General features: G+C 38.2%; 1 protein-coding gene, 1 long non-coding RNA gene and 1 pseudogene across 3 annotated transcripts; all 3 read left to right on the forward strand.

Moving 5' to 3' along the window:
* Window positions 1–259: 259 nt before the first annotated feature.
* Window positions 260–3,681, forward strand: LOC132562557 (uncharacterized). Of its 2 annotated transcripts, none has more exons than XR_009554771.1 (2): window positions 260–2,204; window positions 2,903–3,681. It is a non-coding gene; the product is annotated as an uncharacterized LOC132562557 (long non-coding RNA). The 2 variants fall into 2 exon arrangements; XR_009554770.1 differs by having other exon boundaries at window positions 260–944.
* A 7,833-nt stretch (window positions 3,682–11,514) lies between these two features.
* Window positions 11,515–12,591, forward strand: LOC132562552 (uncharacterized). The gene has a single exon (XM_060227299.1). It carries the CDS (start codon window positions 11,515–11,517, stop codon window positions 12,589–12,591), a length of 1,077 nt encoding a protein of 358 aa, XP_060083282.1.
* Window positions 12,592–13,678: 1,087 nt separating this feature from the next.
* LOC132562553 (uncharacterized) lies at window positions 13,679–15,267 on the forward strand (annotated as a pseudogene).
* The last annotated feature ends 1,571 nt before the right edge of the window (window positions 15,268–16,838 follow it).

Consider the following 16,838-nt stretch of genomic DNA (forward strand, 5'->3'; position numbering starts at 1 on the left):
ACAATACACGTATGTCTCATTACCAAATACATGTGTATATACCTACAGTATAGATATATGTCCTTACACGATACACACAGTACAGAAGTATACATAGTTACAATACATGTATTATTTCTTTTTACATCATACATCTATCAATATCACAGCCGTGGTTACTGAAATATGATAACCTGGTACTTACCGATTGTTATATCCCTCTATGATTGGGAAAGTAGTGGTTGGAAAGATTCGCCAAATTGCGAAAAACATACGTGTAACAGCAGTAGTGATAGTTGGAACAACAATAGACCCACGGACCTTGACGGTCATCTGACTTAACTATGAAGACGTAAGTGTAGCAGCAGTAGTGGTAGTTGGAACAACAAGAGGCTCACGGACCTTGACGGTCATCTAACTTAACTATAAAGACACAAGGGTAACAACAGTAGTGATTGTAAGAACAACAAATGTCCCTTGGACTTTATCTCACGTTTAAAATACTAAATGATAACTGATTTTAAATATTGGAATATGTCTTCATGAAATTATGAAAGAAGTAGAAAGATATCTTTTGAATTAGTGTAAGGCAGGATCAAGCGCCATCTCTGGTTAGGTAGAGCTCCCTGCTCAACATATAATTATCTGACACTACGTGACAGTTAAACTGCAGAGCTTTAAAAATAACCTTGACAGATCAACTGCGCAATATACCGGTCTTATCGTTACTGTTAGCAACAACACACAACAAGGAAGTATTAGTGTCTGTTTAGTCCGTACATGTAGATCAGCAATTACAAAAGAATTTATCTGTTTATTCGGGGAAAAGAGCTATAATAGAAGAAGGAGAGGAACAATAACTTTGTCGACAGTGATGATACATTTGTATGTGTGTTTCTTTTGACAATCAGAAGTGTGAAGATACAGAGTTGGCTTCCTGAGACCTCATTTTATCAAACATCCATGTAAGTTATAATGTATTCACGTGAGGTAAGGTAGGGTGGTGTGGTGTGTGTAATATTTGTGGGGTACTAGAGTCGGTTCAGGGGTTTTTTGTGGTGAGTGTGGGAAAGGGTTGAATATAGATTTTGCAACAGGCAACTGACAACCGTTTTAGGGCGATATAGGGTAGAGGGATTGCAGGTATATTGAGTAACATTACAGGAGCATCTTATTATTATTGTATTGAATTTAGACTCGACGGCGACGCGCAAGCTGGACACTGCCGCCATGTCACTTTTTTTTCAAAATATTTTCAAGACTTTTCCTTTGAAGCAGTATGCATTTGAAAATGTTATGTAAGTATCTAGCACATTTTTGTTGCTTCCGTAAAGTATTTCAGTATTTTGAAATGGATTTATTTTTGAATGATCGTTTCATAATGATCTCATCGCAGTCACTTCTGTCAGTGGCCCAACAGATAGGAAATTAAACAGAAAAAACTTATCTGTAATATTGTACTGTACTACTTACGCTACCGTGAATAGATCTAGGAAACTATCTGTGTAATATATCGATTTTACTTTAAGATATCAGTCACTGTCCGTGCTATTGTAGATCTAGCTCTTTCAAATTTCTGATCGGAGAGTACCCCAAGTCCAGGGTATGAAATCGTACGGGAACTCTACAGCTATGCCAATTGTAAGGTTTACATGTGAAGTTAATATATATAGTTTTAGCTTAAATTTAGTTTTTGTCTTTCTGACATGATGTCTCGTTGATTCTGTTGAAGAGTGATGCATGTGAACGATTACAATATGAAGATTGGGAATAATGAAGACGTCAATTAACATCTGAAACCCGGAAGGTGTTTCAATGAAGATTAGGATAAACCTAGCAAAGTGTTGGGTCCCAGTGTGAATGTGTAAAGTGTAAGGTCCCAGTGTGAATGTGTAAAGTGTAATTGGTACAATTCTTATTATGCCTGAACTTTTAATATATGTACTGTATTTGTTCATCTCAGAAATTTCAGTATTATGTCAACTGCGTCCACTTTCAGTTCAACACTTTTGATTCATCAATTTTACCCAGCCTTAGACTCAATATTTGTCATTAATTGTCGACTGGTTTTTTTTAGCGTTTTAGAGTTTTGTTTCCATGGTGAATGGAATGAAATGGGATAAATAGTCTAACCAATACCCTCGAGAGCTAATTAAGACATTGCAGTATTATCACTTTGGGCCTTATTAAAAGTCAAGTTGAAACTTTAAGAAACTCAAGTGACCGTAAGTACAACAATACGATGTCAATAATCAATGAAATTGATTAATTGAGAGGACATTTTCTTAGTACAGTTAACCAGGCTTTGTAGTGGTTTGTTCAGAACTGTAGTTCTGGTTAAGTAACCATTAATTATGTCCTTTCAGCTACAATGACGTACATTTTTGAAATACCTCTACTGTAGCTAAATGTGGCATTTGTAATAGACAGCCAAAGTTAATTTTGTGATAGGCGTAGCCAAAGTTAATTTTAGGATCAGTGAGGACAGCTACTGTTTGTAACAGGCATGGGTTCAATTACATGATGATGTAATTAATTAAATTACAATTACATTATGAAAATGGCATTGTCATTACATGACGGTCCAATGTAATTAATTAAATTACACATTACTTTTCAAGTCAAAATGATTTTTGAAATACAAACGTCAAAATAAATTATCATACTGCACAGATTTATCACACAAATTTAACTTTATGATTCAATCTCTGTATGACCATGGTCAAGATATTATTATTTTGCTAGCTGTCCATTGCTTAATAATTTAACAGTCCTGAACGTCAAAATAATTGATTACAATATATTTAATAGAGACTCCTATTGGGAAGTTCAAGACTATAAGCTTATACAGAAGTGTATATTTCTTGCACATAATCATAGCAATTAAGAAATATAGTTATTTATTTCCATTACTCTCTTTCAGCAGGTGGATGTCCCTGAAGAAATGAAATCTGGAATGGTAGAAGGTATCTCTATTGATTCTTCTAACTTGGAATTGGCCATTGTGACCAACAATGGATTTGAGGACCTTACGGTGGAGAAAAACGTCCTTCTTTCCGGCCTCCAATTAGATGTTGAAGATGATTAATCACTTGAGGAGATGCTAACAACCATGTTGCCTTTTAAGGTCACAGTACTCTCTAAAGGCGGCAATATATTTACCATCACGAAAGAAGAATCAACAAATCGCGGAAACTAGAAAAATGTGGAAAAGATCATTGTATATTGCATTTGTAGTAAATTTGTATAAATCTTTAATTTACTTGAGTAGAAAGATTCACTAGTTATACCAAGTTTGTGTAGAAAGGATCACTGTATACTGAGTTTGTAGTGTACATAGAAAGGCTTACGTATTTTGTTTTTCTGAGTTAAGTGTATACAATATATATAAAAAAAACTTTTTGTAGAAAATATCACCGCATACTGAGTTTGTTGTTTACAAATGTGTAGAAAAGATCGTTGTATACCGAGTTTATAGTTTACAATTGTCTAGAAAAATCACTGTATACTGAACATAATACGACTTCTGTTTAAAACCTAGGCATGTATTTTTTTTTATTTATCTTAAAAGTCTACCTACAACAATTTTGTGTATGCAAATTTTGTACTAGGATATTGACCTGACAAGATTACATTGCTGATCAAAGCATGGAAAGAATACTGTATCTAAAAACTGAATAAAACAAGATATAAGCATCTTTATCATGTTTTTTTTATTATTATTATCATCATTATTATTATTTTTCCATGATGTCTGTCCACATGGAATTTGTAAGCACTCTTGTGCATTCTTATACCACCAAAAGGGTGGGTAAATCGAATCAAGTTGTCTATCTGTCCATACATCTGTTCGTCTGTAGACACATCCTTTCGGGACAACTCCAATGAAACTTTACAGTAATATTAGGGACAATGTGTAGATGTGCATGCACCATTTTCCCTCGAAATGTTGATTGCCATGGCAACTGGTCAATATAGACAGGTTTTGCATGTCGGTGAACTTCTAAACCTATGAACCAATTTCAACAAGACTTCGCAGGAATGTTAGGGAACATGTGCACATGCCGCTGTGTTTCAGAGGATGTTTCTGTGCAAAAGGTCACCATTGGGAGATAACTAAGGCTGTGGGTATTAGTTATCATTTGGATTACAGTTTCAGTTATCCCTGGGCAATGTGGAGAGGATATAGTAATGATTTTGAGGATTGAATGTAGAGGTCACAGTACTTGCATAAGTACTATATTATTACCTTGTAAACGCATTGAGACTAAGACAGTTAGTATACCTTAATCAAATTTGGAACATGTATCCCTTATGATGAAAAGTCGGTTTCTAAAGAAATTCAGGGTCAGATGTCAAAAATCAAGGTCACAGTAAAAAACGGATAGTTGCATGGGGTGTTTTCCTTTGCATTACCCTCGTTTTTCTATCAAATTTCACTACCTAAAAGATATTCACATCTTGCACATTTCAAGGTCACTGTAAGGATGTTAAAAAATGATAATACAAGAGGAATAAAATATCTTGCGACAAGTTTTAGAGAACAAAGAATATATAAACATGTCAACATAATTGTAGAACCAGCAAAACAAGTGTAAAATTGAAACAAATACAATATCTACTTGAAGATTCCCTGAAAAAGTACAAGGAGAATAAGACCAGGTGTTCCGGAAGAATAGGCATCTTCTATTTTAAGTGATGGTGATAAATCATGTTTGTTTTAGAAAATTGGCACTCTCATTCAGTCATTTACAAACAATCTGGAAAATGAAGCTGTCCAATATTTGTATGTAGCATGCTATTTGCATGATGGTCTAACTAATGGTCTTAAACCAATAAGATACGCAGTATTTAAAGTGATAATATGGTGTCCAAGATCAGCATTCCCTACAATGTATCCAAAGAAATTGACAACTTCCCCATCATTGCATCTTGGAGCCTACTTGGGACATGTATTACATTATTAAATTATGCTATTTTTTAATGCAAATTTCAATAAAAAAAAATGAAATGAGTTAAGATTACTTTACAAACACAAAGCAAATGCTGATCTCTGAATGTAAATATTTCTAGAAACTCGCAAAATATGACCGAAAAGATGTTTCAATCGAAAAATACAGGTAGAAATAGTTAAGAATTTCATGAAGCAGAAGCTTAATATTATCGGAGTTACTTCCCCTACATAAAGTTTCAAGTTGTGACGACTTTGACAGAAACCATACTTGCAGACGACAGAGAAATGGAAGAGGAGGAAGATTTCCGCGCAAATGGTGTGATAGATGTATTTAAGATGCAAATTGACGTAACTTTTGTGTAATATTTATAAATGATGACGTTGAGAGAGAGAGAGAGAGAGAGAGAGAGAGAGAGAGAGAGAGAGAGAGAGAGAGAGAGAGAGAGAGAGAGAGAGAGAGAGAGGTAAAAGCGTAGACTTTCATATCTATAGTCCGTGGCTAAACAGTTTGGTCATAGCTCAATTCTCGCCTGTACGTGGTACGTACATGGGGATGGGGCACCGCCTTAAATCGTCAGAGAACGAACACTTTACATCCCCGGAGTCAGTAACACGCGAGTGTGATGTTCCGTCAATAAGGTTATTTGTTAATATGGAAAAAGACCAAGCTTTAAAATGAGTTGCTAATTAATTGCGTATGTATTTTTAATTACTACAAAGGACAGAAGTGCGTTGTATCTGGATAAAATAAGTCATAATCAAAGCAATTAAAAAGTAGGAGTCATTCCACGTAAGGTAACTCTTATGTTTTATATAATTACTGATTGATTGCGTTTTCGCCAATAGTACACAGACTTGTGTTGTCATCTTGCAAACAATGCACAATGTTGACATGTGCTTCTTTGATAATTACACACTCAATACCCAAGTACCAGGATATTTGCATAGACAATTCAAATCAACACAAAGTATACTCCATTCAAACGATAAATATTCTGTTTATAAATGAAATCTAAAGATATTTTGGTATCATTTAACAAATGCTGGATACGTCTGTGTGATAATATAAGGGAGGTAACAAAATTTCAATTGTAGATTTCCCTTTGTCTCTAGTTATGACCTCTAATTTTGGGACTAATTAGAAAAATAAGATGGCCTACGAGTGGTTATCTTGGAGTTTGACTTTGCAAGTTTGTTTTCGCTATTTCTTGAGAAGTATTGGATGGATCTTTCTCAAATTTCCTATGTAGGCTTCCCTTTGTCCCTAGCTTTTACCTTATTTGGGTCTGATCAAAATAACAAAAGGGCTGAGAGGTGGCCATCTTTGATTTTGACTTTTCAAGTTTGTCGACACTATACTCCATAGATCTTTCTTAAATTTTATGTATATGTTCCTCCTGTTATGCCTGTTTGATTTTGGGACTATCAGAAAAATAAAATGGCCGACAGATTTCACAGAGTAAAGTTTGTTATCCCTATTTCTGAAGAAGTACTGAATGGATCTCTGTCAAATTTCATACAGGTTTCCTTATGTATCTAGTTGCGCCCATTTATTTTTTTGGTCTGATCAGAAAGTAAAAATGGGTGTTTAGCGACCGTCTTAGTCAGATTTCATATATAGGTTTCCTTTTTTTCCCTTATTGTGCCCATTTGATTCTGGGACTATCAGAAAAATAAAATGGCCGACAGACAGCAATCTTGGATTTTGACTTTAACAGCCTTAAGTGTATTATAAATATTGGAAGTCCATATATTCAACCTTTTACATGAACCAGTCCTCTGCTTGTCCATTACCTTGACATGGGGTAATGTAATCAATGAAAAATGTAAGTTTCAGGATTGTCTATTTCATGACACTTCAAGAGTGCAAATGCACTATAATAGGGGTGTTTGTTTCATTGGACCAACATAGTTACAACTGGAGGCTCAATCTGAAATTACTTTAAAAACATCTGCGTTTGATTAATTATTGTACAAGTTCTACTGCTCTGAGACCAGTTTGTCCATTTTTCATCTGTGTCTGTCCTTCATCAGTCTGTCCCTCTGATTTCTGGCTGTTGGCAAAAGCCTGCGCAGATTTCTCATTCCAGGTGAACATTTTTTTAATGCTGTAGATTATATAGTTGCATTTCAGAAAAATATTGATATATCGTTTTATAGATAAAAATTCCAAAATGTTTGCCTCAGATAATTTAATTTAACATCTCTTCGTTACAAATACATAATTCAAAAAAATTTGAGATAAAAATTAGCTGTGTCATTTTTAATTGAAACTTTTACATCTCCTTCATAGTCTTAACAAATTTTAAACAAAATAATAATTTGACAGCTTATATGTGAAATAAAAGCAATATTTATGAAAAAAAAATCTCCAAATACATGCCTCTGGCATCAGATAGTGGGCTTTTCAAATTGCTCTGCGTCCATGGTCCTTTTGTCCGTAAACAGTTTTTGCTATAACTATTTCTTGAGAAGCACTCGATAAATCTTTCTCAAATTGGATATGAGGGTTCCCTTTGGTCCCTAGTTGTGCCTGTTTGATTTTGTGACTGATAAAAAATATATAATGGCTGACAGGCAGCCATCAAGGATTTTTTCAATGAAGTTGGTTATCGGTTTTTCATGAAAATTCAGAGATGGATCTCTCTCAAATTTCATGTGTAGGTTTACCTTAGTCTCTAGTTGTGCACATGTTATTTTGGCAGAGAAAATGGCAGAAGGGCAGTCGTCTTGGATTTTGACTTTGGAAGTTTGTTATCGATATTAATTGAGAACTACTGTATAGATCTTTCTCAAATGTCTTATGTAGGTTCCTTTGGTCCCGATTTGTGCCAGTTTGATTTTGGGATTGATCAGAAAAACAAAATGGCCGACAGGTGGCCATCTTGGATTTTGACTTTGAAAGTTTGTTATCACTGTTTCTTGAGAACGAAGGTATAGATCAAATTTCATGTGTATGCTTTCCTTGATCCCTAGTTGTGCCTGTTTGATTTTAATACTGATCAGAAAAACAAAAAGGCGGAAAAGGTGGTCATCTTGGATAATGATTTTGAAAGTACTGGATGGATCTTTTTTTGAATTTCATATGAAGGTTTCCCTTGGTCCCTAGTCGTGCCTGTTTGATATTGGGGCTAATCAGAAATTCAGAAATGGCCCACAAGTGTCAATCTTGGATTTCGACTTCGAAAGTTTGTTATCACTATTTCTTAAGAACTACTCTATAGATCTTTCTTAAAATCATGTAGAGGTTCCTTAAGGGCCCTAGTTGTGCCTGTTTGAGTTTGGGAAAACAAAATAGCTTCCAGGCGGCCATTTTGGATTGTGTAGGTAAAATTATCATCGCTATTTCTGCATAGGAATGTTCAAATATGTTGTCATTAAGAACTAAAACAGAGAAAAGAAGGGAAAATATCCAACTTTCAAAGAGCAATAAAGATCAAACAATGGTGTGTGCCAAAATCCCTCTGGGATCTCTTGTTTCCATTTTAGCTCACCTTGGTCCAAAGGACCTGTGAGCTCATGTGATGGCATGGTGTCAGTCGCCAGTCCGTTGTCCATTGTTTGATGTTCAGCATCTGTCTCAGCTTTTTTTTCTGAAAATCCCCATAAGTCATGAATGACAGATTTTGACTAGTTTTCAGTTTTATCAGTGGGTCTGATCTTCCTGTGGCCAGAGGGACAGGGTCCAAAAGGTGGAATTGAGCAAATGCTTTAAAATCCTATTCCTCAAGGAGGAATGATTGGATTTTGGCTTGTTTTGGTCAGAAGCATTGTTGAATGAATTGTGCATAGACAAAGGGTTTCTGCTTAGTAGTTTCCCATGTTAGTGGTACATAAAAGGATTAAAAAAATTCATCATGTTTCCTTATCTTTTGAATAGGTTAAAGATGGCAGTGTGGTGAGTCACAGTTGGTGATGAAACAGAAAACACTTGTCCACTAGAAAATTGGGTAAAACATTTGGTAAGTGTACAATTGATTGATCTATAAGATACCCAGGTACGTCTGTCTCCAAGTGGAAACCAAAGGAAGTAACTCTTATTGAACATATACAGAAAGATATTCACATGGTGCATGAAATATATTGTGTAACATTTAATAAAAGCAAATAAATTTTACAGTGGCTAATTAAATGCTGTTGTGCTGGTGACTAGAATAAATGTGTCCTGTTCTGAGACTAGAACAATTACAAACAGGCATGTCTTGCTCAGAGGACTAGAACAATTACAAGCACACATGTCTTTGGTAAGTATAATATTGTATCTATTTGATAAATCTAGGTCTTGACCTCTGCAAGCAAAAGCAATATTGCTTGTAAGGCCATTGTGTTTTTTTCATTTTTTTGTGCTGTCTGCCGTGCTCCATGCGTAAACTTTCCCGGGGTTCGTATATCTGGCCTGTAGCATGAATGGATAAAGGACTACCAAATTAAAAAAAAAATGGCCTTATCACACTTTAAGGTCACAGGTGTCAAGAATGTTGAAATCTTTAAACAACTTCTTCTCAATAACGAATAAGCCCATGGTTCTGATATTGGACCTGTAGCATTCATCAATGAAGGGCTACCAAGTGTGGTAAAATGAGTGACCTTTACCCACTTTCAAGGTTCTTGTAGGTCAATGTGTTGTAATCTTTATACAACTTTCTCAATAACCAAAAGGCACAGGGTGCTGATATTGGTATGCTGGGATGAAGGGTTACCAATTGTATTCATATGACTGACCTTGTCCTGGATTAAAGGTCACCAGGGTTAACTATGTTGAAATCTTTAAACAACTTCTTCACTGAAAGGTCCAGGCTGTTGATATTGATTCTTTATCATAATTGAATGATGAACTTCCAAATTTATTCACATGATTGACCTTGATCTAATTTCAAGGTCCCGGGGGTCAAATGAGTCGAGATCTTTAAAATTCTTCTTTCAACCAACAATGTCCTCTTTGTAAGCTTTAGAGTAGGTGAGCAATTCTGGCCTTTTTGGCCTCTTTTACATAGGTCTTTATGCTCAAATGACTGTCAAGGCCAAGGGCCTCTTGTTATGCAATCTTCATATTACAAAGTCTTTGTATGTTCAAGGATGGTTACAAGTATTGCTTTTACTATTTTCAGAAATTTTGGTGACCTAAAGTTGAAAAAAGTCATATCCCATGTGTTCTGCTGAAGGCATATATAAAAGGTGAGCTTTGAAAGTAATTAATTTTGGGAATGTGTCCTACACTACTTGTCACTAGTATGTCATATTTGCTGAGATGTGTCTTGTATCAACAACAGGTCACTCTGTCTACATTTGACATTTGACCTACATTTAAAAAAAGGTTTTCTGGGCTCTATCTCCTACACTACTAGTCACAGGAAACAGGAATTTCATACTTCTGGTATGAGTTCATGTTGTTGAGGCTGTGAGTTTGTGGGATACTGTAATTGGAGGAAGGGAAAGATACCATCATGTTGGCAGAAGGCAGAGGGATGTTTTGTTCCTAAGGAAAAGGATTTTAAAGACATTGGGCAATTCAGGACGATTTCTTTGTTGAGTGTGGAAGGCAAGATTTTCTTTGCGGTGTTCGCAAGAAGAATGACAACATACATGACGACCAATGGATACATAGATACAGAAAGGAGGTATCCCAGGCTTCTCAGGTTGTGTGGAGCATACCAGTGTGCTAAGCCAGCTAATTAGAGAGGCCAAGTCCAGCCGAGGGAACCTGACAGTAGTGTGGCTAGACCTGGCAAATGCATATGGATCGATACCACACCAGCTGATTGAAGTGGCCCTACAACACTACTTTATCCCAGATCACATACAGGGAATAGTACGAAGCTACTTCAATGGAATCCAGTTGCGTTTTACTGTTGGTGAGACTACAACATCTTGGCAAAACCTGGAGAAAGGAATAGTGACGGGATGCACCATATCCGTCATTCTTTTCGTCATGGGAATGAACCTAATAATCAAGGCGGCAGGACGGGAAACCAGGGGGCCCAGGACGGAATCAGGGATCTACCAACCATCAAATCGAGGATTAATGGATGACTTGACCGTGACTACCACCACGCATGTCCAAGCAAGATGGGTTCTCTCTGCATTGGAGCAGGTAGTCTCATGGGCCAGGATGACATTCAAGGCAAGGAAATCTAGTTGCATGATACTGAAGAAAGGACATCTGACCAGGCAGTTCAAGCTAAAGGTACAAGGACAAGAGATCCCATCAATCGTGGACAACCCTATCAAAAGCCTAGGAAAGTGGTTCGATGCATCACTGAAAGATACAAGCACCATCAACAACATGCAGAAGCAGGCAACTGAGTGGATGAGGGAGATAGACAAGTCAGGCCTTCCAGGGAAGTTCAAGGCATGGATCTTCCAACATGGACTGCTGCCGACTCATGTGGCCACTGATGCTATATGAGGTTCCTTTGACAACAGTGGAAGGACTAGAGAGATCCATCAACAGCTACCTGCGAAGGTGGTTTGGAGTCCCGCCGAGTTTTTCCAACATCGGGCTCTACAGCCGGACATCAGCACTACAGCTCCCACTGTCATCAGTGGTGGAGGAATTTAAGGTCACAAAGGCCAGACTGGTGATGACGCTGCGGGACTCGAAGGACGCAAAGATAAGGCAAGCAGAGATCCAGACTAGGACAGGAAGGAAATGGTCCGCAAGCCAGTCAGTGGAGCAGGCCGAGGGAGCTCTCAAGCACCAGGACATCATCGGAGCAACCTGCTCAGGGCGGCAAGGATTGGGGACAACACATTTCCATAGGTCGGAAGGAACAGATGACAAGGAGAAAAGATCAATGGTACAGGGAGAGATTCGAATAGAGGAAGAAGGAGCTAGGAAAGGAAGAGCAGTAGAAATGGGGTCACAAGGGACATGGACAAGATGGAAGCTGCCGGAGCGGAAACTGACATGGACAGACCTGTGGCGCTATGAACCATTGAGGATCCAGTTCCTGCTGCGGTCGGTATATGACACCCTACCATCGCCAGCGAACCTCCATCAGTGGGGACTAGTTGAAGAGCCAAAATGTCAGCTTTGCCAAGAACGTGGGACCATGAGTCATATCCTTTCAGCGTGCAAGACAGCACTGACTCAGGGACGATACCGATGGAGGGATAACCAGGTGCTTAGAGAAATGGCAGAAGTTCTCGAGGTGGAGAGAAAACGGAAGAGTCCGCCACGAAAGCACAAACCATCCTTCATCCGGTTTGTTAAAGCAGGGGATAAGGGGACCAGGACAACACCAGACATCACAGGCATTCTAGGAGAGACATGGGAGATGAGAGTGGACCTGGGGAAAAAGTTTCCGGACGTGGTACAAACAACACTACGTCCTGATGTGGTGATATGGTCTGCCGAATCCACGCAGATCGTAGTCATCGAGCTGACTGTACCCTGGGAAGAGCGATGTGACCAGGCCAACGAGAGAAAGAGAGCCAAGTATTCAGACCTCATGGAACAGTGCAGGGAACGAGGGTGGCGCACTTGGCTGTTCCCTGTGGATGTCGGCTGTAGAGGGTTCCCGGCACGCTCAGTCTGGAAGACGTTTCAGGCTTTGGGTGTGGTCGGGAGGACACGAAAGATGGTGGTGCGCAGACTAGAGGAGGCTGCGGAACGCGCATCATGCTGGCTGTGGAGCAGACGGGAGGAGAAAGACTGAAAGCCATCCATTGACAGGCAGTGAGTTGATCGGCACTGTCGACCCACCATCACGAGGACGTTCCGAGACAGGGGTTGAAACGTCCAGAGACTGATGGACCCGGCTGATGATGTCAGTGGATTAGCAGTACTCCACCGACTGTATAGGTTCATGGCCAAGTTATCTTGTTATGACTGCTGTATGAGGTGACAACAATGCAATCAGGTATATATTCCTGAATGTACCAGAATATTCATATATCATTACCGTCACCCAATCTTACAGATATAATGTTTGTGTACCTTTCATTAGCTCGCCATCTGATGATGGTGGGTTATTTAAAATGCTCAATGTCTGTGGTCTGTCATCCAATGACTGTCAATTGCCTATGAACAGTTCTTGCTTTCACTATTTCTTGAGAGATACTGGATTGATCTTTCTCAAATTTCATATGTAGGTTATCCTTAGTCACAAGTTGTGCCTTTTTGTCTTTTTGTTTTGTGGTTGATCAGTAGAAACAAAATGGCTGTTAACAGCTGGTGGCCCTCTTGGATTTTGACAATGAAATTTGTTATTACTATTTCTTGATGAAGTAATGAATGAAACTTTGTTGAATCTCATCTGTAGTTCCACTTGGTCCCTTGTTTTGCTATTTTGATTTAGGGACTGATTAAAAAACACAGTGGGTGATAAGTAGCCATCTTGGAATTTTGCTTAGAAAAGTAATTTCTCTTTCTTGAGAATTACTGGATGGATCTTTCTCAAATTCCATATGTAGGTTTCCGTTTGGCCTCTAGTTTTGCCTTTTTATTTTTGAACTGGTCAGATAAACAACATGGTTGACAGATATCTTGGATTTCCCAGTAAAATATTATTATTTCTATTTCTTAAAAGGATTATTCAGATTTCATAAAAGAGCAAAAATAGAGGAAACAAGAGAAAAGAAGGGAAAGATTTTAAAGAACAAATTAAAATCAAACAGTGGTGTACACCAATATACCTGTAGGGTCTTTCATTATTTTATGAGCGTGTAATTTTTTGTTACTTAAACCTCTACAAATATATATAACAAATTTATATAAAAAATCTTTTGTTTCCTTTCAGATTCCTCTGATCTTCACCATGGCAACACCCATCGGTCAAACCGCTTTCCGTCCTAAAGGTCAGAAAACATGTATTCAACATAAAGAGAAACCACTGGAACTTTATTGTGAGAAATGTGATCAACTTATCTGCCTTACATGTTTACTATCAACTCACAAAGGTCATGATGTTTGTGAACTCAGTGCAATTACTCCTCAAAAGAAACAAAATATTAAAAGTTTTATTGACAAAACAGAACAAAATGACCTGAAACAAGTCAGGGAATATATATCTTCTGTGGATACACTCCTTAAAAACAACATCAGCAATTTTGAGGAATTTTCACTCAAGTTAAAATCTCAAACAGATAAAATAAAACAAGACCTTGATTTACTTACAGCACAGACACTCTCAGTTTACAAACAGATGGAAGAGGACAATGCCAGGCTGATTCTAAAGTACAAAAAAGACCTGGAGACGTACAACAAGCAACTAAAACAACAACTACAGGAATGTAAGGTGGCCCTCCAGCAAGGTTCTCACCTGGAAATCTACGACACAGAGTGTGAAATACATACAATACATCTCCCAGTGAATCCTGTCCTGGGTACGGCCAGCTTCACACCTAACACAACTCCACAACATCATCTACAACTGGCCTTAGGGACAGTTACCACCTCAGGTCAAACATCAGCTGACCAGGATCGGTCAGTCTTAGCATCAGGTGACCAGGAACAATCCTCTAAACAACAACAAACAGGAGTAAAAGGGAAGAAAGCAGTGATATGTAAAACACTACTGTCAAAGACCAAAGTGGTGAAGGACTGGAAGTCTCCATGTTACATTGAGTCTATATGTCCCACCACTGATGGTCAGGTGTGGACCAGTAATTATTACAGAAATACCTTAACTCTCCTTAACAGGGAATGTAAAGTAGTACAGAAGGTCACACACACGACTGGCATCAATAACATCAGTCTATCACCCACAACACACACACTGTGGGTCTGTGACGAGGAAAACAACAGCATGGAGCTGGTATCAGGACGACTTACAAACAAATTCAGAACCAAGGAGGAACCCAGGTGTATATGTGTTACAGCCAGTAACCATATCATTGTGGGGATGAAGAAACAAATCTGTAAATTTACTACACAAAATCAAATGATACTCACTACAATGGCTGTAGGGACTGGGAAACCATTAGTGTATACACCAGTCAGGATGTCAGAGTGTCCAGTAACTCACAATGTCACAGTGATTGATACCAACGATGTAAGTGACGGTGGTGATGGAAACAAATGTGTTGTTGTCATGGATACTGACTTCCAGGAAGTGTTTGTATATAGAGGTGACATCCCCAGTACATATAAACAAACAGGACGTGCAACATTTGACCCCTGGGGTGTGGTGTATGACAGTGTGGGGAACCTCATCATAGGGGACAGAGAAAACTGATGGGTACTACTCCTCTGTGAAGGTGGTGAGTTCCTCAGGATCATATACACAGACGAATATGGGACAGAGGCTTTAGGTATAGACAAGGACGATGTTCTGTGGGTAGGGTTTGGGTTTGTGGATAACAATGTAAATCTACTACAGTACAGTGTGTGACAGTACTACTACAGTACAGCAGTGTGTAACAGTACTACTACAGTACAGTGTGTGACAGTACTACTACAGTACAGCAGTGTGTAACAGTACTACTACAGTACAGCAGTTTGTAACAGTACTACTACAGTACAGTGTGTGACAGTACTACTACAGTACAGTGTGTAACAGTACTAATACAGTACAGCAGTGTGTAAGAGTACTACTACAGTACAGCAGTGTGTAACAGTACTACTACAGTACAGTGTGTGACAGTACTACTACAGTACAGTGTGTGACAGTACTACTACAGTACAGTGTGTAACAGTAATACTACAGTACAGTGACAGTTTTACTACAGTACAGCAGTGTGTAACAGTACTACTACAGTAGAGTGTGTAACAGTAATACTACAGTACAGTGTGTAACAGTACTACTACAGTACTACAGTACAGTGTGTAACAGTACTACTACAGTACAGCAGTGTGTAACAGTACTACTACAGTACAATGTGTGACAGTACTACTATATTACAGTGTGTAACAGTACTACTACAGTACAGTGTGTTACAGTACTACTACAGTACACTGTGTAACAGTACTATTACAGTACAGCAGTGTGTAACAGTACTACTACAGTACAGTGTGTAACAGTACTACTACAGTACAGTGTGTGACAGTACTGGTACAGTACAGTGTGTTACAGTACTTCTACAGTACAGTGTGTGACAGTATTACTACAATACAGCAGTGTGTAACAGTACTACTACAGTACAGCAGTGTGTAACAGTGCTACTACAGTACAGCAGTGTGTAACAGTACTACTACTACAGTGTGTACAGTACTACAGTGTGTGTACTACTACAGTACAGTGTGTTAAAGTACTACTACAGTACAGTGTGTAACAGTACTACTACAGTACAGCAGTGTGTAACAGTACTACTACAGTACAGTGTGTAACAGTACTACTACAGTACAGTGTGTTACAGTACTACTACAGTACAGTGTGTAACAGTACTACTACAGTACAGTGTGTAACAGTACTACTACATACAGTGTGTAACAGTACTACTACAGTACAGTATGTAACAGTACTACTACAGTACAGTGTGTAACAGTACTACTACAGTACAGTGTGTAACAGTACTACTACAGTACAGTGTGTAACAGTACTACTACAGTACAGTGTGTAACAGTACTACTACAGTACAGCAGTGTGTAACAGTACTACTACAGTACAGTGTGTGACAGTACTACTACAGTACAGTGTGTAACAGTACTACTACAGTACAGTGTGTAACAGTACTACTACAGTACAGTATGTAACAGTACTACTACAGTACAGTGTGTAACAGTACTACTACAGTACAGTGTGTAACAGTACTACTACAGTACAGTGTGCGACAGTACAACTACACTACAGTGTGTAACAGTACTACTACAGTACAGTGTGTAACAGTACTACTACAGTATAGTGTGTAACAGTAGTACTAAAGTACAGTGTGTAACAGTACTACTACACTACAGTGTGTAACAGTACTACTACAGTACAGTGTGTAACAGTACTACTACAGTAGAGTGTGTAACAGTAATACT

The sequence above is a fragment of the Ylistrum balloti genome, unplaced genomic scaffold, assembly GCF_031769215.1.
Source record: "Ylistrum balloti isolate Yb309-2 unplaced genomic scaffold, AGI_CSIRO_Ybal_v1 Utg371446, whole genome shotgun sequence".
In the NCBI taxonomy this organism is placed as follows: domain Eukaryota; kingdom Metazoa; phylum Mollusca; class Bivalvia; order Pectinida; family Pectinidae; genus Ylistrum; species Ylistrum balloti.